Below are 26858 nucleotides of genomic sequence, written 5' to 3'. Positions count from 1 at the left end.
CTGACTGCTTACTTGTCATTTTTTATTCAATTCAAAGTTTGAAATCAAGCTATCTCGTGCTACTGCACCATAATTACCCCACTGTAAAATAAACAAACATTGAGTGAGCAAAAATTTGTGAGATAGCTAGTTATAATGGTAATTAAATAATGTTTACATATGTATAAAAGCCTACATTAAAATCTGTCATATAAATTGGTCTCTTCATTAGAAATTAGCCTACTGATTGCCACCATTGATGGACAACATTTTTTAATAATATTAAAAATATCTGTATGACATTATATTCTGCAGTTCTTCCCTGTTGTACCGAATATCTATACTTTTCAAATTATCATATCGAAGTTAGAAATTCAAATATTCAAATATATATTTTTCAAATATTGTGACAAAATAAATTTTGTAGGGTGCCACAAGTTTGTTAAAATTTCCAAAGGGTGCCGCGACTAAAAAAAGGTTGGGAAAAACTGTGTTAGGTAAGACTATCTGCAGTCTCAGCCATTTCATTGTGGTGCATTCAGACACAAATAACAGTTAAAAATATATCGAGACCATTAGCAAACAGTACTCTACTCAGAGGCATGACATTTACCATAAAAATCTCTGTCATAAAAATGACACTATACCAAATTCTATTGTAAAGGATTGTGTAATATCCCCAAATGTGAGGGCAGATGTAATGACTCTGGTGTCTGACCTGTATGAGGCAGGCAGCAGGGTTTCTTCTCTTCTCAAAGTGCTTCTGTCTGTGCTGTTCTTGAACCTTCAGGGCAAAACCTGAACCCAAAATACCCTGCAATGCAAGTAAAGTAGAACCATGTCACTAATGCTATAGTTTAGAATTAGACAATAGGACTGTAGGAAACACACTCATGCTAGCAGCTCTTTGTAAAAGCACTTTCCACTATCAACAAGCAACAGTATTATATTGTATGTTCACATTAACATACAATATATGTATTAACATATTATGTCACACTGAATTCTTACAAAGTTTGTTTTATTACTACAATTTAAGAAGTACTACTAGGGATAGTTCACACAAAATGACAATTCTGTCATTAATTACTCACCCTCATGTCATTCCAAACCCTCTTGTCTTGGGGGTAAGTAATTAATGACAGAATTTTCATTTTTGGGTGAACTATCCCTTTAAGAAGTTATTTAAGAAGTTAGCAAAAACAATGTTAAGTACCATGAAGCTTGCAGGCAGGAAGTTATAGCTTTAATTTTACTAATATGAGTGGTCAAACTCAGCTCCCTCAACGTTTTATCATTTCATGATCAAAAAGTGGAAGTCCAAAGGGGTGAGCTGTTTAATTCGAAATTAGAACATCCATTTTCCACCATTTCCATCAACTCATTTAGGCTGATTTGTAAATTTGGCTGGAAACCTTGTTGCTCTGACAGGGTAATCAGCCAAACTGCCTTTGCATTTCACAAAGACGCCAAATAAAATTCAGCTTTAGGCCAGAAATAAGATTTCACTGTGTACTGAAGGCTAAAAACCAAGAAGAACATTAGCGACTGTCTCAATTATGCAAATTATTTATGCAAATTATTTTCTTTATTGGTGTTGTATCTGGAGAAGTGACAAGATAAACAAACACTGGATTAATACTGTAGGTAGTGTAAGGAAACAAGGTATGAGAATGTTTTTTTGCTGTAATAAAGGTTTACCGCAGGCAGAGTGAAGAAAGAGATCCCAAGCAGGGCGAAGCCAGCAGATAGCATTCGTCCAGTCCAGGTTTTAGGAGTCTTATCTCCATAACCTATAGTAGTGAGGGTGATCTAATAAAAAAAAAATACAGAGAGGGTCAATAGAGAACTTTCGACTTTGTATCTGTGAACTGCATAACTTACGTTTTGATCTTGATTTGCCAAGATAAAAGACTTGTCAAGATGGATCAGATAACTTTGAATAAAGGGTATTATAATAATTTATGACAGAATGTCCTTTAGGACTCAGATGTAAAATTGTTTACAATAGTGCAAACAAAATGTAATTTATATACTGTATATTTTTTAACTGACACTTTTGTTTTGTTTTGTATTTTCATTTTTATATTTGATTCTAATACATTTATTAATATAACCACAAACTGCATAGGCTCAACATTATCTAATATTACTAATATGACATAAACTGAACAAAAAACAATTCTGGTTTCTGAAAGTCTCTTTAAAAATTCATGCTCTAACCTCACCTTAATTATTAACTGCATAAAACACATCACGGTCGATGTAAACCATGTTTATCTTCACTGCAAGTGAGCTGTGTTTAGTGTAGTTTGGGTAATTTTTCTTTTTACCTTGTGAAATTTTGCTTATGGTTTTTGAGGATGATATCAAGCAACTTGCCCAGTTGGCATCTGGCTAAATTGGCTAGATTTTATCTATTGACAGATTGAATTTGCGTTACCTCACCATGACCTCACCAGAACACATGTGCTAGATCATTTTTTGTACTTCTGTATGTGTTTATCTCTTTACTTGTGCATATACGTATAGTTGTATTTTTCTTTTGGGTTGAAACAACCTGAATGAGCCTGAAATCTATTCTCTGAACCATCAAGGGCATCCAAGCGAGACCAGAGATGGAGTTTGTCATTTGTGCCGTCATGATTACTCTCTATCTCCATGGAAATGGAATCTAATGGGCCTCCATATAACCTTTATGAAAAAGGTTTCAATTTCCCAAACAAGGTGGAAGGAAATGATCAAAAGGCTGAAAAGCGTGAGCCTGAAATTATTACTGAAATCTGATATCAATGATCATATTAAACTGAAACCGGTACGTCTTGCAGTTTTGCAGTAATGTTGGACATTATGCAAGAACGTCCAAAATTACCCAGGAATAATTGCATAAGAGTCATAGAAGTGCTAAGAACACGTATGTGGCACCACAAGAACTTCTTTTGTGAAGCTCTGTACAGGTCAGAATATTACTTGGACTTGAACAGATGTGGGGTGTGGAGACTCACTGTGCCCCACCACAATGCATCCGCATAGGTGGCAAAGTCTTTATTGAACTCCTTTTCCACCAGATAAACCAGGAAAGAGGAAAAGATGAGCACAAGGAACCCAATGTACCAGGCAGTGACCAATTCCTGTTAGACAGAGAAGCATTTAGAGGACTTACAAAAGTACAAAAAGTACTTCACAATATGACAGTAGCTTTTGCTCATAAAACAAAGCATGCATTTAAATGATTAGTATATCAAAGTAACTCAAAAGCAAATAATTCTAGATGGTGACTTGTCAATGCAATAAACTTACCTTGCTGTGGGCATAAACTACAGATCCCAGAAGCTTCCAAGTTCCTCCACGGCGGTCCATGCGTACCATTCGCAGGATCTGTAAGAACCGCAAGCTTCGCAGTGCAGATGTTGCAAAAATGTTGCTTTGACTCCCAGCCGAAACCACCGCAACAGAGGCAATCAGCACTATAATGTCTGACGGTTGGGTAAAAGAACAGAAAAAATGATGTCAGAAAACATTTTACATTCGTAGCATATCACAGGAGATATAATTTGCCATGTGTGTTTTAACGGCATATAAAATTCAAAATGTTATTTAGTTAGTTACCAGGTCCTCTGAAACAGCTTAATTCTCTGTAATCCTTAATTTTTTCTTCTTCTTTTTGGTTTAATCTATGAAAGTGGCATCTGACTTCCTAGGTGACCTGTCCTTGTGATATATTATTGCATACTGTAAATCCCATTAGACAAAAGGATCCAATAATTAATAAATCTCAACCTTTTTTGAACTTGAAGGCCACCTATTATATTTCGTCCAGCATTTCATCTGCAATTATATGAAGAGTTGCTTTTCTTCATTTAATGCTGTTCAGTTGCTTTGACACAATCTGTATTGTTAAAAGCGCTATATAAATAAAGGTGACTTGACTTGACTTGACTTTTCCCTCAATGATTTTTTAAATCACAAAAACTGTGAGCATAGTGAATTAATTGACTAATGATTCACTTTCCAGAAGTTTCAAGAACTGCATGTTCTTCAATAAAATCACTTAGTTTTGAAGTGTTTCAGACTCCGTGGTCGACAACACCACTGAACATCAAACGTATGTCTTTTGTTTATACGTAAATGTCTCATTAACTTGAAAAATTGTCAATGTAGTTTAATGCAGGTAAATGGGAATGGCATCTCCTCGGCTCAAACTAGACAATTTACTTCTCAAATGAGAGTTCACAGAGGAACATAGCCATTCTGTTCATGTAAATGATTGAAAAGAGTGATTTCCAAACTGTCATTTTGCCCATATTCTGTGGGAAAAGAGGATTGAGGGAGGGGAAAAGAGAGAAAGAGACAGAAAGAACACGCAAAGGACACGGGAAGTTAACACAGAAACTACATCCACTTGGAAAAGCGACATCAAACCCTCAAAAAGCACAAACAACTCCAAGGCACTACTCAACTGCAATAATATTTTCTTTCTCTTTCTGATCCTCCCTCTAATTTCTCATATACTTTGTAGACGATGAACTCAGACTTTCCAGAGAAAGGGCCTTCATGCTCAGCCACTCTACTGCTCTGTGCTGCAGTCTGTCGTTATAAGTCAAATCAACACATTACATGTGTTCTTAAAGTCTTTGGGGAGTCTCGAGCTGGGAGAGAAAATGCTTATTTAGGTGCAGAAGTGCACTCTGGATCTATAAATTATGACTCCGTTATCTAGCACAGTAGAGAGATGACTCATGAACTCAATGAAAAATACATCAGGCCTTCACATGAAAGAGACCACCATCACGATTCAGAATCAGCCCTGTTGAGAAGTGAAAGAATTTTGTTCCACTATCTTTTAAAAATGACAATTGGAAAAAAAAAAAGAATGAAGTATTATGGAGTTTTGGGTCCAAAAGCCTGAAACCTCTAGTGACAATGCTTTTATCTGACATTTTTCTAATATAATACAGCTTGCATAAAATATATAACAATTTCAAAGTCCTACTTTTTAAGTTTATGCCAGATTTAAAGGACAGCAATTTTATGGATAGAGAACTTATATTTTAGCCGGAAGCAAAGGTTTGACAAACTCAACTACATCTTGGATGGCCTGAGGGTGAGTATATTTTCAGCAAATTTTCAACTACTCTTTTAAAACAGATTTTGAATGCCAGATTATTAGTAAGGTCAATGCTATATATCAAACTACCTGAATGTGAAATCTAGCTATTCAATGCAGTATAGAAATGTAACATTTTTGGCTTCAACTGAGTGGCAGAATATGTTGACTGTTACTTGACAAGTTTATGCAAGCAAACTAAATCTGAAATATATGTTTTTTCTTTGTGCAGTAACTAACTTTGAGAACAGCCAGGGGATACCCATTCTTGGTGTTGCTATAAACTGCTGGAGGGTACAACAAAATCCAATACATTATCATCTGAACACCATTCTTTCGTTGACAGGGTTCATTCATCAGTTTAACACACAAATACCATCTAATGGCTGCTAAAGACTTGTTGAATCAATTAGGAAACATGCACTCAATTTAAATGTGACAAAGCAAAATAAATCCTGCCTGAATAAGTTTATTCTGGAAACAGCTTCCCAACCCATCTGTTAAAAAAAACCTTAAAACTACTTAAAACTTTCTAGCAACAATCATGGTATATGATGCATGAATGCAGTATTTCCTAAAACATGTTGCTGCTAGTCCGATGTTCGCAACACTATTTACCCTCAGGTCCTGTAGGACCTCTGGGTACATAAACATTCACTCATAATGAGTTTTAAATGATCTAAAATCAATCACCTGTTATTAATTCTTAGTGCATTCTGTTTCCATTAACATCATATTGATGAAATGGGGCTGTAAATGTGCATGTGTGTGGTATAAAGTGACTTCAGCCAGAAAGAAAATGACATACAGTAATTCTATGTTCACATGCTATAAAACCATCTTAAACATTTCTACTTTCAAATTTGTGTCAAGAAGTAGCCTAATGGTTATATGATGAGCTTTCACATGGATATGGATATTGAATGCCTAAAGACCAACCATTAATCAGATTGTTATCACCACATTATTTGATGGGTATTTTTCAGGTTTTAACATTTTAGTTGCTGCCTAGTTCAGTTCTAAGCGCACTAGCAAGGGAGTCAAAATCATTCCAGTACTGAGACATTTGCTCCCTATAAATTCCCAGAATGCCTGCCTATAACAAACTGTGAAAAATATTAAATCCAAATGGTCAAGGATGAGCACAAGTGTGAATGTATGAAACATCTTATTTTCTGTTGTTAAAAGAGATTACGATTTTAATTAACTCTAATCCCTTGTGTGCATGAAACCGCACCAATTTCATAATGGCACTGTGCGGCTGAACAGCTGCAATGTAGATGCACAATGGTGAGCTACATAAACATTTTGTTTAAAAAATAGCTATGCTTTAATGCGCAAACCTTGTACAGTAATTGAGTCATCAGTGTCTCTGATGTTTGGGATCAAGACCTTTGCTAGTGCCTGGGTTTGTGTTCACGATATACTAACAAAGGGGAATAGTGATCAGATTGAGGCATGGCTTAATAGAATCTCAAAGGACAGTTGGTCAGCACACACACACAGACACATTATTCCCATTATTAATGACGTTCATTATCCCCATTTAGATCGATAAGGCCAGGGCTAAGTGTTAGCACTTAAGAACAGACACCACAAGCACCTACACACACTTAAACAAAGTAAGACATTATTAATAGCAAAGCCAGTATTAATGAGCTCACACAGTGTAACAGCAGTCTGGAGAACATTAGACAGGTTGAGGGGTCACTGAATGAGAGCTGTTTGCTGAAGTGGATTTGGTAGTTTTTGGCAGCCACAACTGGAGGATGCCGGCTAAAAGGTTTGGGGTCAGTGGGGAAGTGCGGTTAGGTTATTTTACAGGCATAAGACACTTCCTTAATGGTGATCTACAGTTATGAGGCTGTTGCCTTGGTTATATAGGAATAAACATAATTTGTGTCATCATGGAAGGATGAAAGCTGACTGGAGCAATTCATTTGTGAGGGAGGACAGTATTAGTGTTACTAATAGCTGTCAAAGCATATGACTAGCATGACTGTGTTAACTGGGACTGGGAATATACACCTAGCATAGATCAGATATATGTGACTGGACCGTCCAAAGTTTGGGGTAAGATTTTTTTTTTACGTTTTTGAAAGAAATCTCTTATGTTCCTCCAGAACATATTTCCTCCAACTTTGGAATGTTCCTTGCAGAGCAAGTCACAAAGGAGAAAGAAATGAATAATAAATTGCCAATATGACTTCACATTTTTGTCACAAATGCAATTTCTTTCAAATCTCATCTACTGCTGTGAGTGCAATGCTGGCCTGTGCTGTTTATGAAAAAAAGTGTATATATTTTTTAAATAATGATATTTACAGTTTCATGGAGGTAAGAAATGTTTATGGCTAGTAAATCTGATCAAATCTCTCAACCAGGTTTGAATAGGTTAAATAATAGTGAACTCCTTTTCTAATACGGATCTCACTCTATCACCTCATTTAGAAATAGGAAAAGTCTGGAAATTCTGAACTTAAACAATGAAAGTTTCATGATTCTCATTTCATGGAAAGAAACTTTGCACATTGATTAAAGGCTCACCTATAACACAGAACGGCTTCCTTGCGAAGCGAAGTCGTCCCTGCCATCCTCTGTACCGGCAACAACAACCAGCAGACCAGATTCGAATGATGTACTCGAGCCCAAACACCACAATCATTACAAACTCCTACAAAGACAAAGAAAGACATTTTCAAGTTTGTTTGTGTGGGTGTGCACTTGTTTCATATGTGGTTGTGAAATTGATAACACTGTTAACCAACTACATTACAGCTATGTTACACACATCCCTGCTGGAATTACACAGTGAGATAAGTACTGTACATTGCGCACAACAGAACTTTAAAGAAACACAGATGGAGGTGTCCTTGCCTGTCAAATATAATCTGTGGGTCAGCTATTTCTTGAAACAAGTGGAAAATAACCTGATTATGGATCCATTAGTGAGCTCTGTTTTAGTCATATACTGTATATTTAGTGCTACTTTAATTTAAATAACTCAACTACAGTACAGTCTAAATGTTTTCAAAAATGATTTACTCAGAGCATAATTTATCTGGCCAAAAAAACTGTAATTGAAATAAATAAACAGTGGAAAAACACAGAGATGAACAGCAACATTCACTGTAAATATCTTATTATTTTGAAAATGATTCATTTTAAATGAATCACATTGGAAGCAAAAATATCAGTAGAAGTACAGAACTTTTCTGCTAGGACATTGTTTTCAATGTTTTCATATATTTTAAAATATACCAAAAATGGCCAAAAATTATATTTGCTAAAATGTGCTTCCAAAATTTACATAAATATATTTTCTACCAATATATTTTTGGCAATTGTTATATATATTTTAAATGTATATAATATATATTTTGTAAAGCATTTAAAATATATATATATTTGACCTCTATATTTCAGTCCAAGAAAATAAAATTTCTTGCCCCGAAATACATTTAGAAATATATTTTGGTATATGAAGGTTAAAACTAAATATTTCCTATTTCAAAAATACATTTCATTGAGTTTCACTGTTTGCAAAATATATTTAGCATATATTTCAAATATAATTTAGCCACATTAAATATATATTTTTGCCATATAGGCTTTACAGATATTTCCTTTAACCCTAAAACACAAAGCAATGTAATAAATAGTGCAAAATAAATGTATACCTCAATACAGAAAATTCCATATTAATAATAATAATAATAATAATATTGCGGCGCATTGTACAATTTAGGTGGTTGTGTTTGATTAATACTTCATTTTGCCCACTATAAAGCATTTTGCCTATTATAAAGCATATACAAACACATACACATATACAAACATGTGCAAACACAATAATGCACACATACAGCAGCAGATGTTGACTGGTAAACTTATATGGAGTCTCTGACTCAATTCACTGAGGTAAAAGCCATTTTAAAAGACCACTATTTTGTTGACTCACCTCCTGTCTTTGCATTGTCAATTAAAGGGGCAGCAGTATGACTGAATAAAAGATCTTCCATTATGATCATATAAGTACTGCCTACAGATCATGAACATCATACAGATCACGTTTGGTATCAGCTGAGTCAATAAAACAAATCAGGTCCATTTGTATGGCCATCATTACCAGTACACAAACCAGCAGGCTTCCAGGAACAGAAAACCAGCATAACATGAGCCTTTGATCCAGTGTTCATATCTCTCACCTGCAGCTGGCTTTTGTCAGGGCTTAGTAATCAAATAACTATTGACAATATTCCATCATGCTGCATTAAAGCTGCACCATGTAAACCACAAGGTCTAAAAGTGGGGCATATTTGGTTGCGTTTATATTGTGATTTACTGATTTGGTTAGCTTGACCTGTGTTGTGCAGTACTATTAACATTTCACCATATTTGCCTTTTAATATGTGTGGAGACTCATCATCAGACAGATAGCAGCAGAATTTGGTGGAGAACAGAGGCAATTTACTTTAGAGAAGTAGAGAATATTGCCTATATCTCCTATGCCAGGATCTGACTTTTTCTGCTTTTAATTACAGTAATCATAAGCGTAGAAGCTTATACTATATAACATTAATAAATTCAGGATGTAGCATTACATAACGTTTAAGACATACAGCTAGCTACGGTATTAGAGTACAGTTAACACAGAGTTCATGTGATATATTTTTTTTTAACTTAGCATGAGACTGTTCTCATGCTTTATCCGGTTTGGATTTTGTTTTGACACTGTAGTTCAGCTCTTACCAAGATCAGGAGATTGTGAGAGGCCATTTCCTGGTGATCTGGAATGGTTGAGAAGACAGACAGCACCAAGCAGCCAAACACCAGGACAAACCTGTCAAAAAAAGCAACAACAGGGGGAACAAAAATTACTTCATTGAAAGATTTTGTCACACGCGCACAAAAAAAAAATGCTTGTATTTACGGTTCAACATCAAATTCAACTGATGTTGATAGAATAAGGCACTAATAAAAAAAACTTTCCTTCGAATATTTCAAACTCTAAGTACCATAACGTTAATTTCCCATCAACAATATGAAGTATGGCATGAGGGAATCCGCTGTTCAGAGAACAACTGTGTCTGGAGATTTGCATTATTGACCCCTTCAAATAAGGGGTGGGGGACATCTGTATTTGATCATTGGACTTCTGCGTCAGCCGCCTGATCTCTCTCTCCCTCTCTTCCATTAGCTTTATCCCTCTTGCTCCATCTAGTCTGGTTCCCACTGTTTCTTTTTCTCAACTACTTTGTCCATTTCCCTGCAAAATCTCATGCCTCCATTCTTCTCTTTCCCTCTTTCCGTCTTGCTGCTATATTCTCCCACATATTGTAGAAAGGTGAAGAGACACTGAGGACATTTATGAACAAAATTAAAATAATAAAATAAAATAAAAGTTTTGTCAGGCTACATTCGCAGTAATAGATGATCAGTGTGGACACTGCTCTAAAATGTTCAGTAGCTTGAAATCACACTTATATAACCTAAATACCTATAAACTCGAAGTATCAATAAGACACATCACTCAAACTTTGGTAAAAACCCATCTTCTAAAGCCAAGTAACATTACACTGCTGAACTCTAACACAGAGCATCACAGCCCAAAGGCCCATGAAACTCATTCCTATGACCTAATGCAAGTGGACAGAACTGAATAGATCAGAGGAAATACAACCTTGACTGACCCTTTGACTTGATGATGAACACTCTTTGCTGCAGTGTGCAGTTATCAAAGAGCTTTGCACGCAAGAGCATTGATGCCACAATCATTATTTTTACAAATATGTACTACCCTCTTTCCCTGTTTTCTATAAAAACAGCTCTACTTTGCAAAATGATCATTAGAGCTAATTAAGCACCATCTTCATCAAAAATGTTTACAAAATTCTCCCAGTGTAAGACTGAAAATTGGAGCTCTTGAGACTCCTTTCGAGTGGCGCCATGTGGTTGAGCTGGACTCTGTCTAAACTGACCCGAGTAAACTAGAAGAGGCTGTAATTTAATCCTTTATGAGAAGGGGCTTATAAAACAGAGGTTAAAGGCTTCATCCAGCGTTGGTGCAGCATTTGTGTGAAAGCAGTGGGCGTCATGGGGCGCCTCACCCTTTGACCTGCCCTCCACTCGGAAACAGTGGCCGAGCTCCTCTACAGAGAACACAGGGCAGAGGGCAGGGGCAGTGTTTTCCATAGGCTGTCATATGGCAGTGTCATTGCTGAATGTCTGCATTTGCTCATAATTCCAGTCCTTTCCAAACAATGTAACTACAAAATATTGCATGTGCTGTAATTTGGCCGTAGGCATGAGGCTGGACGTAATCAATCACATCAGACATAACGTTTACAAGTGTGATATTGCTTTTATACCAGTGTTGCTGTTGTTAACTAAAACAATTTAAAAACTTTAATTAAAATTAAATAGAAATGTTGCTGCCGATAGCTTTGAGTGTTATGTTGAGTGATATGTGTGCTGGCATATAGCGCTTTTGCGCTGCGGACTTCCCAAGTTCGAATCCTGGCCTGGGACCTTCCCTGATCCCGGCCCCCTCTCTTTCCCACATCGCTTCCTGTAACTACACTGTCCTATCGAAATAAAGGCTATAAAAAGAGAGAAATTAAGTAGAAATAAAATAAAATATAAACATCAGATGAAAAACGTATAAATCTTTAATACAAATCTGAAATGTTGCCTAGGCAACTAACTGAAATAAAATAAGTTTAAGTGGAAGTATTAAAATATGAAATACTTCAAATCTGAAATCTGAAAATATAAAGCTAAATAGAATTTTAAAAAATATATAAAAATGACGAAAGCACACAACAAAAGTACAAAACCATAAAATGAATTAAAATTGAAAATCAAAAAATAAAAGCCAATTTAAAATATTAATCAATGCTATGAAACTATAACATAACACTATTTTGCGCAATAAAATGTAAGTAATTTGCCTTATTGTTCAATAAACTGCTTACATTTTAGAAACAATGTTGGCATGTGCTTTGTCTGTTTTTACCCTAGTTTCTAGTTTCACAGCAACAGTAAGGTGGTGTTTTTCTTCTGAATGAATCAGTGTTTTAAGCAGATCATGAGTGAATAACTCAGTGAGTCACTCATAAAGACAGTTACTTGTTTACTGTAGTTCCTGAAGGAAAATGCATTTTGGAGTGAAATGGTTGAGTGAATTATTCAATGACATATAAACACATATAAAGACATTCACTTGTTTCATTCCTAAACAAAAAGAGTTTTTTTTAATAAATCAGCTTCGATTCAGTGACTCTACTGAAGGAGTCAAAAATCCTTACTTCCAATACACAGATTGATAGTTTGTCTGGAACTCACCAACACAGAAGCAGAGTGATACAACCATTAAAAAGTCCCAGTGCTGTTCAACTCAACCAATCAGAATCGAGTACAGCAACTAACTCTTGTATAATTCCCAATAAAACCTTGAGACTCGTGGAAACTAAATAAATAAATAAAATAAAAATTACAGGGTGACATTTGCAACAACCACATATACTGGATGGATGGTTGAAATGAAGTAGCGGAGAAAGTAGACTGCAATAGACAGTACAATTATCTGTCAAGCAGCCAGTGCCTGTCTGTTCTTTAGGGCTGTAGTATTTAAAGAGAGCTCTTCTACTCTCCTGCCTCTTGTCAGCTCACTCAGACAAGACTATTTCAGTGCAGTGCCCAGGGCTAAAATGCTCTTTTTTCCAGAGGAAAAAGGAAAAAGAATAAGTGCACAGAACTGAAGTAGCTCCCCTCATCAATCATCTGTTACCCCTAGCTAATTACACAACCCTGCTCTCCTACCTTGTTCTTTTGTACCTGCGTGTCATTTCCTGCCCTGGTGGGTGGCAGTTGGTGTCTGTGGAGTGTCACAGCCTTTGATGTTGAAAGAAAGGATCTTAACATTTACATGCAGACCACAGTAAACACACACACTTTGGCTCTCTGAAGTGGCACTTAATAGGCATCATTTTGCATAATCGAATTGATTTGTTTTGAAGGTGAGTGCCAGGGACGAGCAACTAATGAACCAAATCTCCCTCTCTCACACAGATATGTATCACGCCATATCATTATTTCTGATTTGATGTTAAAAACAGCAGATGGAAGCCTGAAATTATATTTCTCCCAATCCCTGTCACTATAATTTATATCACTAAACATAGTGTTATACATAGTTAATAATCAAGTCTCCTACAAATGATCATGTCTATGCAAATAGCAATGTACTAGTGAACTCACAACAAGGTGCTGTAAAAAGTGTTTAAGGGTGCATTCACACCTGTCTTGTTTGGTTCGATTGAATCGAACTCAAGTTCGTTTTCCCCCTTGGTGCGGATCTTTTGGACAGGTGTGAATACAGCAATCGCACTCGAGTGCGGACCAAACAACCGCACCGAGACCCAGCTGAAGAGGTGGTCTCGGTCTTCTCCCAAACGAACTCTGGTATGGTTGAATGGATGACCTTAAGCACACGTGTGGTTTTGTTTACAGTTTCTGGTTCACTTGCAAAAAGGGCAGTGTGAAAGCGAACCGCACCAAACAAAAAAAAAATCAACATTGTATTTGGTCTGGACCAAAGCAAGTGAACTAGCAGACTTTCCTGGTGTGAATGCAGCCTAAATGTCTTACGATCACACAGAATTAAATGCAAAGCAGGGGAAAAGAGAGACAAATCTGGTGTGTGTGCATAAAAGCTTTTTTCTTCACCGATGTGCTGTCTAGTGGTCGCTCTAAGCGCATGTGTGAGCCACAGCAACAGAAAAGACCCAGCAATCCTGCAAACACTACTGATGTGTGAGCTGTCCGTGGTCCTGCACACAATTATAAAAGCTGCACAGAAGGTCTGTAACAAATCTTGACGCACAGATAATGATCCCCAAAATCCTCTCAAAGCTGTACTGCCCCCAAGAAAGTTAAAGAGCTGACATCTGTATTTAACTGACCCATATCAGTAAAACAAAGTATGTATGACTCTCACCTCAACAAGAGTAACCTTTTAACCTTAAGTAGTTGCCACCAAACAACAAAATCTCTGACTTACTTGAATGTAAAACAAAATATGTTTTGATCAGATCTTCTCAAACAGGAGTCTGGGGCCCATTAGGGGTCTCAGCAAACTTCGAAATAAGGCCCTTAAGATGATTTAAAATGATTTAGAATAAGACAAAACACACAGTCTGAATATCTGAATACAATATATGGAAGACCTGAATATAGAACATGAGAATCCTATTTGTGAATTGTAAGTGATTTGTACATCTATGAACATTTGTATAATGAATAAACATTTTAATTTTTTTCTAATTAAAAATATTTGAACTATACTTTATACTACATATTTAAAATATTTTAACCTTTATATTTTATAGCTCTATTTTTTTTATCAGGTAGAAAATGTACATAACATATTTTTTAAAAATTATGTATCCTTAATTTTTATCCAGTCAAGAGTCATGTAAATTGAGTGGCTAAACAGTGGGATCACTGAAAATCATTACACTCTTAAAGATTCTGGAATCCTGAATTTATACTTATTTTAATTATAATTAATTGCAATTATTTTAATTACTTATCTATGGACATGTCGATTTAGATGCTGACTGTAAATAATACACAAGTGTGACCTACAAGACCTCCGAGGAACAAAGTCTCCCAACTTGTCCAAATGTTATACAAGTTAGGTTTAGATGCAAGCTACTTTTACAAGTAAACCTTACAAGCAGTGCTCCCCAAACAAACAAAAAAAATTCTCTAGACTTGACCAATTGTAAAACAAAATATGTTTAGAAGCGTGCATGCTGTCCCTGTGTCAGAGACAGAAGTACTCTCCTAACATAAACAAGATAAAGAGTGAGTGCATATGGGGAGGGATTGTATATCATGCTTTTCAAAAACACAAATATACAGCAATGCCAGCTGTCCATTAAAGCAAGTGCAGCATCTGTTTGTACAATAATGACATTATTCTATACCACAAGGCTTAATTTCCAAGCAACAAAACAAACAGTCACCACATAACCCATCAATTAGTCTATATACAGTCTCTCTTTAATTTCATATCCCTACTATTTGCTTTTCAACCATGTCTTTACTTCAGTCTCTTTCTGAACTATGTCAGCAATAACATAGTAGTAGGCTGTCGTCAGCCCGTCTCATCATGTGAAGCACACTGCTGCAGTGTCATTGGCTCCTTGTCAGCGTTACAGCTACTGCTGTGTTGATGGTTTTCTCCTACTGAGACAACGGTTCTCTCTTCTCTCTTAATATTCTTTATGAAGTAAGGTATTTCCAACCTGATACGTTTTTGTCGCATTTGAAGACGATGCCATCAGGGATATGTCAATGCAGGGAATGTTTGATCCTGCATCCAGCCCAACCAGGACTTAATCCCACAAGAAATATGCTCATAGCATTCATTTGTCAGTATTGCATAACCAGAAGTTTATCCACCTAGAAAAGAATACATTAGACATCCTTACATCTCAAATAATGAATGGGGTTTTGCTGAATAATTCATGCAAGTGCTTAAACAAAAATACTACTGTAGCTTCACATTTACGCTGTTAAATCCTCCCGAATCCTGGCACGGTTGCCAGTGTAAGAGCCTTACTGTAACTGTGAAAAGTTGTGGCATTCAGCATTATGAAACAAATGCTGTCAATAAAGCTTAACTGTTATTGACCCATACAGAAATAAAATGTTGATATATAATTTTATATATATATAATTGATATATAATATAATTTTCACATGTACATAAATACATATTATATAAATGCTTTTGTAATAAATGTCTATCTTACTATAATATCAAAATGTATTGACAGACTTTTGACATAAGAAATGGTTCCAATTTCTAATAGGTTTCATATATGTTTTACTTCATATTACAATATATTTCATACATGGAAATGTAATATGTACAGTACATATATTACATCTGTGTATGGGCAAAACCAAAGCATTAACATTCTGCATGTTTGATCTTTCCTCTCTTAACTCTGAGACCATGTCACTGCACTGTAAACATTTTTTTGTTGTTGTAATTTTTTACAGAAAAAGACTGTAAAAATGCTGCAGTAAAAGCCTGCTAATTGGTAATAACTTACCTTACATATACGGTGAAAATTGCATTTATGTAATTCCACTGTAAAATACTGTCAAATTTATGATTTTTGAAAGTACAACCTATGAATCAACATATAATTTAACAGTATATTTGTAAAACAGTAAAAGTCTCTGCATGACACATCACATATAAAACATATATGTAATGTGTCACATATAAATAATGATAATAAAGTTTCTTCTCATTTTTTTAATCAGTAATGTACATTACACTCTTAAAAATAAAGGTGCTTCACGATGCCATAGAAGAACCTTTTTGTCTAAATGGTTCCATAAAGATCCTTTCTGTTTCACAAAAGCGTCTTTGTGGCGAAAGAAGGTTCTTCAGATTATAAAATGGTAAGAAAGAGATGGTTCTTTAAAGAACCATTGACTGAATATTTCTTTGTGGAACCAAAAATGGTTCTTCTATGGCATCTCTGTGAAGAACCTTTTAAGCACCTTTTTTAAGCACCTTTATTTTTAAGAGTGGTAGAGTGGTAGGTGTTTTGTGTTAAATGTTATATTATTTAGGTAATGTTTATTGCATTTTTTGTTTGTATTTTGTGTATATGACCCTGTGCACAGTCTACTGTATACGAGCACTGGCCATATTTTATGGACAGACCACTTACAGTTTCATCATAAATTTACTCTTCACCAGTATTACTAAGTGCACAGTTATTATGCAAATGACAGGAAGTGAGAAAGTCAAAGACTGTTACTAAAACCAGCACTGATAACCCTCCACTGTATTGTATCCCATGAGAGCCTGCTGGCGGGATGTCTGGGCTTTCTGCATCAACTGATGTGTGAAAAAAGTGAAGGGATGAAAGAGTTGCCTACCCTTTGATGACAACAACTCCAGACAAAATTGCTTTTTAGCATACAGCACTAGCCTAAGTAACTTACAGTAGACTGCACATGTAAATGCACTCAATAGATGTAAATGCACCATACTAGGACGGTTTAGCAAGTCTGTATTTACAGATTTTAGTGTTTAGCGGCACACTGAGATAAGCTTTGCCAAAAGCTAATCTTCACAGTATCAAAGCACTATGCTGTATCTTAGCACACGACTCTAAGCAACTGTTGGTTTACCAGGCAGATGCTTGCAGTGAACAGAAGAGATTTGTATCAATGTACACAGTTTTGGTCAGTGTGGTTGGAAGGCAACATCTGATATGCTGCAATGCAAGAAATTATAAATGTCCATATGACTTTTGCTCTTATTCATAGTCTGGAGGAGTCGATGCTAGCTGCTAAAAGTCAGAGCCAATCTACAGATTTTGGGTATAGTTGGAGATGAAAGATTTCACTGAAAATTCTGAGGATTTCAAACATATTTTAGAAACATTGTTTTCATTTGTCATTCATCTTCTAGCAATGAGACACATGCTTCTGCATGACTTTGTTGTGTCTGGAATGATTTGAAAGTCTGGTAGTGTGTGATCCTCAATCGTTTATGTACAGTATGAAGCCCAGTTTTTCTCTATAACCATTTACAAAGTCAGCAAGTGTATGATGGCAAGAAATTTAAAATCGGTTCATATAATAGTCATGTAGTGCATTTCAGCCTTTACTCAATGCTAGTGTGCTTGCATATGTTTGTGCGTGTAAATGCTTTTTGATAATTGAATATTAAAATATGCAATATTGCCAGCCTGCATGCTTAATTGTAAAAACTATGACAGATGTGTGTTATACAAACAAATACGTACTTTATTAATCCCATGACGACAATTGCAGATTTATGTGATGGCTTATATAAAACTCAAGTCTTGCCTGACTTCAGGGTCAAAGTCCTGAAGGGCTATGCAGCTATAGAGTTAGAGTTTAATCCAAACTAATGATGAATGCTGAGCGAAATGTAGTTCATGAACTGTGCTTAATGCAACACCACCTGAAATGTGCTTCTAAAGAGGAGGAAATTACCTGAAAGGAAGTTCATGTAGAAAGTTATGCATGGTTGCACACACTGCTTAAAAATGCAACTTTTTTCAAACCCAGACTCTTTGGAAAAACCGTGCCTGTGGTGATATGTCTGCAAAATGATATTACATTGCTTCTTGCACATTTAGCAGCAGTTTGAAAATTAAATGTCCAGTATGTAGCAGTAAAAAGTTCATGCTCTATCTATAGCGTTTCAAAATAGTACCAGGCAGCTATACTTAACTCTACCCTAAAACAAAACACAGGATAAAAACACAATTCCTGAAGCAACCATGCCATTTTATCTTGCTTCTAAGTCTTTGAGCTCTTTTATTGTGACTCATGTTTCATGGGAATCGTACCTGAACGCTTCACATTGCAAGTGCAGTGCTGTACCAGGTGAGCTACTGAGCAAGTTTACAACAACATATAGAGCCGATTTTGTGATGCAAATGTAAAGCTGTATTAGTGTACAAATCATGCACTATGGTAAAAATGTTTTGAGGTCATAACTTTGTATTGTGCAAGGCACCGCATGAAAATAAGTCTTTATTAATCGATTATGAACTTCGCCATCATAATTTGTTTGAAAAGGAACAAAGGTTTTTAGTGTTTTACTGCCACTAGTGTTCATTTCAGCTGGAAAATGCAGTAAATCGTATGAATATGTACGTTTTGTAGGTAGAGGCAATAATTTTTTGCAATAAGCCAAGGTTTTTTGCATCTTTTTTGAAGATTCAGTCTTTATTAATTGTAATTGCATGAATAGGGACAGTAAATACTTCAAGAGGTCTCCTCCACAGAAGAGCAAAACATGACAGCATTTTAATTTGTGGGTGAACTGTTCCTTTCATAAACCACCATCTGGTTTAAATGTGCCTGTCAAGGTGAAGATTTTAACTAATTGAAAATGAAGTGCAGCAAAGAGGAAGTTTTACAGGGCTGCAAGAGACTTTCCAAAATGTTCCAAAAATTATAACAAAAAAAAAAAAACACATACATCAGATTCAAACATAAAACCCCCTCCTGCTGACTAGCTTCTCTTTCAGCTTAATATAAACTGTTTTTCTGTGCTTCTTAGGAGAAACTGTGATTGTTTAGCCACGTTGAGAGAACAGCAGCCCCTGCAGATTCTGTGCCTGAAATAAAGCCCTGGCATAGTAATTGAGGAACTGCAGGGGTCCAGATGCTGAGAGGGCTAGAGGATTACTGCAGTGCTTCTTCCACTTCTAAACCAGCTGCTTCAGAATTTAACAACTCAATCTGTACAAATTGGTTAGTATGTGTTAAAATCTTCCAAACAGTTTAAAGAGGTTTATGTTTCCAAATGACTGAATGCCCTACAGGAAATAATTATGTCACAGCAGAGTCCCTTTAAACATTAAAATCGTCTTTTATTTTATTCGTTCACATTAAATTCCCTCCATATCCCAAATTATCACCTTGTCTTGCCTTTGCATTGCAACACCTAACTAGCATTACCCCATCAAGCTCCCACCATCTTTCCTTGTATCCCTCCAGCATGATACCTCTGACAAACCACAATGAAAGAATAACAGATGGATTGCATGCGTCAACCGTCTAATTATATTTAGCAAGGCAGAACACTTGGAGTGAGAGGAACAGCTGGGCACACTAAATAACATTATAATCCTACTGTGTAGAATAACTTCTGTAAATGCTCTGTCATGACAGTTTGCTCACAGACCACTAAGAGCAAAGTAATCTAGTTAACAGCAAAAATAAACATGAGACAAGTATGTTTAATTCTTTTTTTTTAAACACAAGATCGCATCTGTGTGTACGATAAAACTGCTGAAAATGTGATATGAAATGATACAATTATGCCATATTAAACACATTTTAAAAGCAGCACAACCTCTTTAATAGCTTTGAAATAGCGTTCTTGCCCTTTTGGCTAATGGACACATACAGCCAGACTCACAGATAAAACTGAGGAGCAATTTACTATATAAGGATCTTGGATATTGCTGATATATGAGCCAATATATGAGGTCGCACAATAGTCTATTATCACTTCTAATGTTTGATGAACTGTTCCAAGAAAATCAATACATAATATAAATGTCCCACATCCATCAAACACTTTTAAACACTAAACTGAAAACAGCCTTGATTGCAATAGAACGATTTTAGAAGGTTATGAATAAAATCCCTTTCCCCAATTTCACACTTAATTATATAAGATAGATAGGGTGGGCTTATTATGTGTCAGTAAGTTATGAAAAAATTCCATAGTCACAACATTGTCACATCATTTATCTATCTATCTATCTATCTATCTATCTATCTATCTATCACTAAATCACTATATTATATTTATCTGTAGATTGCAGACTGCCGTGACGGCTGCTTAAAATTTAACTTTGCATCACATGAATAAATTACATTTGAAAATGTTACAACAGAAAACAGTTATTTTAAATTGTTATAATATTTTACAATATTACTGTTTTTACTGTATTTTTAAACAAATAAATGCAGCCTTGGTGAGCAGAAGAGACTATCAAAAACATTAAGAAATCTTACACGCCACAAACTTTTGAATGGTAGTGTATATAGGCTACATACAGTATATATATTCGGAAAAGAGCTGACAATTCAAACACTGGGGACATGCAGAAGATATAAAAGTACACTGAAATTTTCAGTGAAAAATACACTTATTACCAGGGATGTGCACAGACATTTTGAGGGGCAGGGGCTCAAGTGGAAAAAAGGGCACTTCTCATATTTATTTTTCTAATCAAAACGTTAAATATATTAGGGGTGTGCGATATTGACAAAAAATATATCTCACTATTTTCTGGGATTTTATTGATAACGATAATTAGATGATATTTTGCTGAGTGTGTTGTTGTGCTGATATGTTAAGGACTGCTGTGGACAGCTGACTCCTAAAATGTTTGATACTCTTCATATTCTGTGTGGTGATCAGTTCACAGCAGTGATAGAAATTAATCTTTTCCAATAAGTTTAAATAGATTTTTACCTTTTAAATGAAATCAGTATTGACAAAATCCATCTTTGCAATGCAGAGAAAACACAGAAGCTGCATTAGAAGGGGCATTTAGATGCATTTACACAGTTTAATGCAGGACATGAATGTATTTAACCTGCAGTTACAAATGCATTCATACTGTTTTGATATTTTAAACATAAAACGTTGAATACTGACATTTGAAATTATAAAAAAAAAAAAAAAAAAAATGAAAAGATACTTTAAATGTGAAATTAAAACCGCCAGTAGGTGGCAGCAAGTCACTGTTAATAAGTGAGTCATTGCGACTGAACCAAATAATTTAAACAGTTGATTCATTCAGGAACAAACACCGTCATGTTGCTCGGAGATGCAAATTGGAATTATATTTGTTGGCGAAATAGAGAAAAACAGTCAATGATCGTGTCTAAAACGTATAAATATATAAATTTCTGCCCCCATATCTTGAATTTTGTGATCATCCTAAATGCATTTTAATGAACTGAATCATTCAGTGAACTGAATCATGTAGCTCTCATGAGTCATGGATGTTAGCAAGACAAATTAACTATAATTGCCTTTTGGGTAATTAGTTGTAAATTCGAGGCACAGGTATAGCTTTTAGTCTTTTGTTCATCACCACTCACCTCCACACCAAGACGAACACAACTGGAAAGGGAGGGAGGGCTTCACTTCCGCAGCTATCTGCCTGATGCGCATGTGCCGATCAATGCTACACTGCTGTGCTGCGCCTGCGCGGAGGGGCGTCGGAACTCGACAGTCTCAACATTTCCCAACCCGATATTTTGATTTTTTTATTAGTTTGACAGGGAAAGCTGTGCGCAAACAGAAACCCACACACGCACATATAGCTATATACATATATTCATGTATCCAAAAAAAAAAAAAAAGACACTCCCCAGAAAAGAAGGGCACTTTCTATCGAGGAAGAAAAAGGGCAGGTGCTCAAGCCCCCTTTTATGTCTACGTGTGCACGTGCCTGCTTATTACAGGCCAAAGCAACATCTTGGTCAATAGTGTCAAGGTCTCTTAAACGGTCGCCATAACCAGTTACAGTACACAGGCTATAGTACTCAACATGTCTAATTTTATGTACATAAATTAATGAAATGGCAGGAAATTGGTTGAAATGTTAGTATTAGATATTAAGCAAATACATATGCTCACGCAGGCTTGAAACTCTGAAAAAATACTGGATTGGATTCTACAGCCATCTGGCAGTAGAGGCACAGACTCTACGCCCAGACACTTAGTGCAAACTGTGTTAAGTCTGTCGCCTCACTTTAAACAGCAACCATTCATCAGACCTGTTTGTATGTGAAGCTAAATCTCATCTGATTGATCATGGCCTTCTCTTTCTGCCTCTCCACAAACGGGTATTAATGACAGAGGATCACACGGTAATGAGACACCCAGACACCTTCTTCTATACTCTCATAATGATGTCGGTTCCTCTCTCAGGAGACGGGGTCTGTGTTGTTCTCTCTGCAGGCTTGTATCCAGGGAAATACATTTTTATGGGCCGCACAGCCTTAGTGAAAGATGATAATGGCTTTTAAAATTCCTGACATTTACTACAGTTGCCAATTATAAATCTTTTATCTGGTTCAGTGACATAATAGTGTCTGTGAGGATGAAAAAAAGAAAAGACTTTTAAAAAATGTAGTTAACACATGTAAGAAGTTCTTAGAAATGTACCTTTTGCATTTGTGTTTTGCTAAATTCTTAAATAATTTTGAGGAAAATTTAAATTGAAAACAGTTTAAAATCCAAAAATATCATGTGTGTAACCATTCTGTCACACTACGCTGTTCAGGGAGCACGCTGGAGGCACGAGGAAATGTTTAACAGTCTTTAATCAAGGAAACACTGGGAATAATCCACAACAGGCACTTGAGCAACACACGTAGAAAACAAGTAGACCCGACAAACAGTGGACGCAAATGCAGAGACTTAAATACAAAGGATAATTGGGGAAACACAGGTGCATAGGATCATAATCAAACTAAACGAGGACAGGAACATGACCAAATAAGGAAAAACTGGAACAGAAACAGGGGCAAAACTGGTCCATAATCCTGACGCATCCAAACACTCTCAAAAAACGTTGGGTTTATTTATTTTCCAGCAGCTTTAAGTAAATAAAAAGTACTAAAATATATCCTTACGCACTCAATACATGTGAATGTACAAATTTGATTTATTTATAAAAAAAATCTAAAATAAATTTATTATTATTATTATTATTATTATTAATCATAATCATTTTTTTTTATTTTTTTTACAAATTATTAAATTGTCCTAAATGATCAATTTATAATTATCATTACATTTTGAGTTTCACATGATAAGTCATTTCTGTTTTTGAGTCAAGTCTGCATGTTTGGAAAAAAATTAAACAAAGAATTTAATTTGGCAGACAAATGTTTTTCAAATATTATTAAACTGTGAAGCAATGATTATTTAAAAAAAAATATTAGCCTATGCTAACAAGGTTTTCTTTTCAGCTCTATAGTAAGTAAGAATTGCAGTTATATATTTTCATGTCATTGACCCATCGATGAAGTTAACACACTCTCTCATGCTTGTGGCACTTTTTTAAGGTAATTGAAATTGCTTTTAGCAGTTTAAAATCAATTTTAAAAGCTGATACCATACCACAATTCAATACAATATACAAACAATATACTTTACATTTGCATAATTGATTAACATTGCCACTAGTCAGCTGGATAGTGTAAAAAAAGAAAAAGGTATTTTCGTAACTATGACACAGTGGCTAGAGCTCAAGGATTGAAGGAGTTTGTTTTTTAGATTGTGAATATACTAGGTTTAAGATGGAGATGATATTCCTGTACGTCATGCAGATATGGATGGGGAGTTAAAGTTCCTGTAAGGCATGCAGGGTCATCAAGGAGGTCTGCAGCTTTACTTATTCAGTCTATCACTACATGTCTAAAATGCAAATCTGTTTGTGTTTGTGTTTATCTTTGTGTATGTGTGTCAGTGTGAGTTATGAAACCATGACCTGCGTGGGATCAGGATTCTAGTGAGATTTTGTATATATACACATGTATGTGTAGAATTAGCCCACAAGTGCACGCTTCCATCTCTGTTATAGCTGTTCTATGCATTACATGCTCTTAACCCTGAGAAAGCTTGTTTAGAGTAATGTTCAGTTACAATATTTGAATCAAACCAATGCCAAATGAGAGTGGAATCAATCCAGAAATGGAAAGCGCCTGCCAACAATCTCTCTGAGAACAGAGACAACACTGCAACAAAGCACAGATCAGATTCAAAAAGGAAATGTTTTAGTTGCAATGCCCTTGTATAATGTATTGTTATTGTGCTGCTCTCTGCCCATCAGATTCTATTCTATTCTATTCTACAATTTAATAAAGACATAGTTAATTAATAAGAATAGTCTGATGGGCCAAACAAAGCAACCATCACCCAGCCTTGCTTTATTATCTAATGTTGTTGTTCATGCATGTGTTTTTTGTTTGTTTGTTTTTTTGCAAAAGTATTTTTTTGAATTTACAGCTGGGTTTTTCTCTCTCTCTTTTTTTTTTGAAGAAATTAATAGCAAAAATTTAAAAAAAAAAAAGACGAGTAATGGCTGCTAAAAATTCAGCTTTGCATCACAGGAATAAAATTGCATTTTAATATTTATTAAAATAGAAAACAGTTATTTTAAATTACAGTTATTTCACAATATTACTGTTTTTACACATACGAGACTAAAAATAATTCTGACCACAAAGTTTTGAACAATAGTTCATATGTTACTAAAAATGTATCATATTTCAGGGCAGGATCAGCCAAAAATAAAAAAAAAGTTGAACCATGAAAGGAGATGGAAGAGGTATTAATCTGGGACCCTTAATGGAAGTCCACAGTAAAAAAAATTTAGTTTTTTTTTTCTTCAGTACTAGCTGTATATATAATTTTTGAAAATGCGTTTTAATCATAGTTCAATATAACATAGTATGTATTTATTTATTATTCTTATAATTCTATTATAATTATTTATTTTAATTATGAGTGGACAAAATTAGAAGTTTTAAAAGTAAATTTAAAGCCTTTATTCTCTCTGAAGCTAGTATTATACTATATATATATATATACACTGTCTGACCATGCAAAACAAATCCATCACTTGCTAAATGGCAGTGTGGAAAGTCAGTCTTAAAGTCTGGATTTGAGAAACAAATCAGAAATGAGAGAAATGTGAACAAAGCCATGATAGGGATGTCAATCATCCATTTTGTTTTTCTCATCCACTGAACGATCAGTATAGTACTTCACTCTCTGAATGCTGATGATCTGATCGCTGCACTAAACAAACCACTGTTTGAACATTCCTATTCATACTAATCTGCTTTTGCTCCAATATATGTTTATTTAGCAAGAGTAAACACAATTTTATGAAACACATGCACATACACACACACTTAAAGGGTTAGTTCACCCAAAAATTAAAATTAGCCTATGTTTTACTCACCCTCGATGCATCCTAGGTGTATATGACTTTCTTCTTTCAGACGAATCCAGTCGGAGTTATATAAAAAATTGTCCTGGCTATTCCAAGCTCTATCATTGCAGTCAGCGGGTGTTGCAGTGCATCAGTCCACAAGTCGTCAAATAAAGCTTGCACATTCATAATAAAATGTGCCAAACCGAAAAAGTACAAACCGAAGATTTGCAAAGAAAAATGTCGGAGGATTTCGTTTTCCTTTGCTGAAGTAAGGGAACTTTGCTTCCTTTGCTCCTATTAAACAAACTCACGAGACTAGCATACCTCAGAGGCGCGCACACTGCGTATACGTGCTGCGTCATCCGCCGGAACGGATCCGCGTATGACAGATAACGGAAGTGAGAGAAAAGTGTTTATTACGTTTGAAATATGGATATTTTTCTTACAAAAACTCATGGATTCGCTACAGGGGGCCTTTATTCACCCCCCGGAGCCGTCTGCGGCACGTTTTATTATGAATGCGCGAGCTTTATTTGACGACTTGTGGACTGTTCAACTGCAACACCCGCTGACTGCAATGATAGAGCTTGGAATAGCCAGGACAATTTTTAATAGAACTCCGACTGGATTCGTCTGAAAGAAGAAAGTCATATACACCTAGGATGCCTCGGGGGTGAGTAAAATAGTCTAATTTTCATTTTTGGGTGAACTAACCCTTTAAGTAGAGCAGTCAGTGGTTCTCAGGGGAGCAAGCTGGAGCACAGCCAGATGCAACGAAGTCAGTAAACAAAAAGAAATTAAATATAGAGTCAACTAAAATATAGGTGAGAAATCTAATTCACTACAGAAAAAGAATGCAGGAGGTAAATGAAATATCATTACATTTCACATACACATATATAGTTTATATACGCAATTTTACTAAAACAACATACTGTACAATATATATAAAATAATCTGAATGTTTATATATGTTTTGTAATAAATTTTAATAAATCCTTATATTTACGTAAATGAAATATCATTACATTTTATATTGATTATGGCAGCAGCTATTCATCAAATGAAGATCAAATAATAGAGAACAACTATTCATACCATATATATAATTAATATTTTTATGTTAATAATATCTATATGATGATTTTTATGTAGTATTATATGTAGCATACATGTCAACAATATATATATATATATATATATATATA

General features: G+C 35.3%; 1 protein-coding gene across 1 annotated transcript in view; it reads right to left on the bottom strand.

The window, feature by feature from the left end:
* The window catches only part of LOC107704329 (potassium voltage-gated channel subfamily KQT member 5-like), a 112991-nt gene that overhangs the window by 13966 nt on the left and 72167 nt on the right, over positions 1 to 26858 (bottom strand). The window contains exons 2-7 of the mRNA XM_016507221.1: positions 9839 to 9929; positions 7634 to 7760; positions 3280 to 3455; positions 2985 to 3110; positions 1681 to 1791; positions 698 to 793 (exon numbers count right to left, since the gene is read on the bottom strand). Coding sequence (XP_016362707.1) covers positions 698 to 793; positions 1681 to 1791; positions 2985 to 3110; positions 3280 to 3455; positions 7634 to 7760; positions 9839 to 9929 — 727 coding nt within the window. The remainder of the gene's footprint in view (positions 1 to 697; positions 794 to 1680; positions 1792 to 2984; positions 3111 to 3279; positions 3456 to 7633; positions 7761 to 9838; positions 9930 to 26858) is intronic.

This window comes from Sinocyclocheilus anshuiensis, unplaced genomic scaffold (genome assembly GCF_001515605.1).
Source record: "Sinocyclocheilus anshuiensis isolate Anshui unplaced genomic scaffold, SAMN03320099.WGS_v1.1 scaffold1448, whole genome shotgun sequence".
NCBI lineage: Eukaryota > Metazoa > Chordata > Actinopteri > Cypriniformes > Cyprinidae > Sinocyclocheilus > Sinocyclocheilus anshuiensis.
This window is presented reverse-complemented; position numbering and strand designations above follow the sequence as displayed.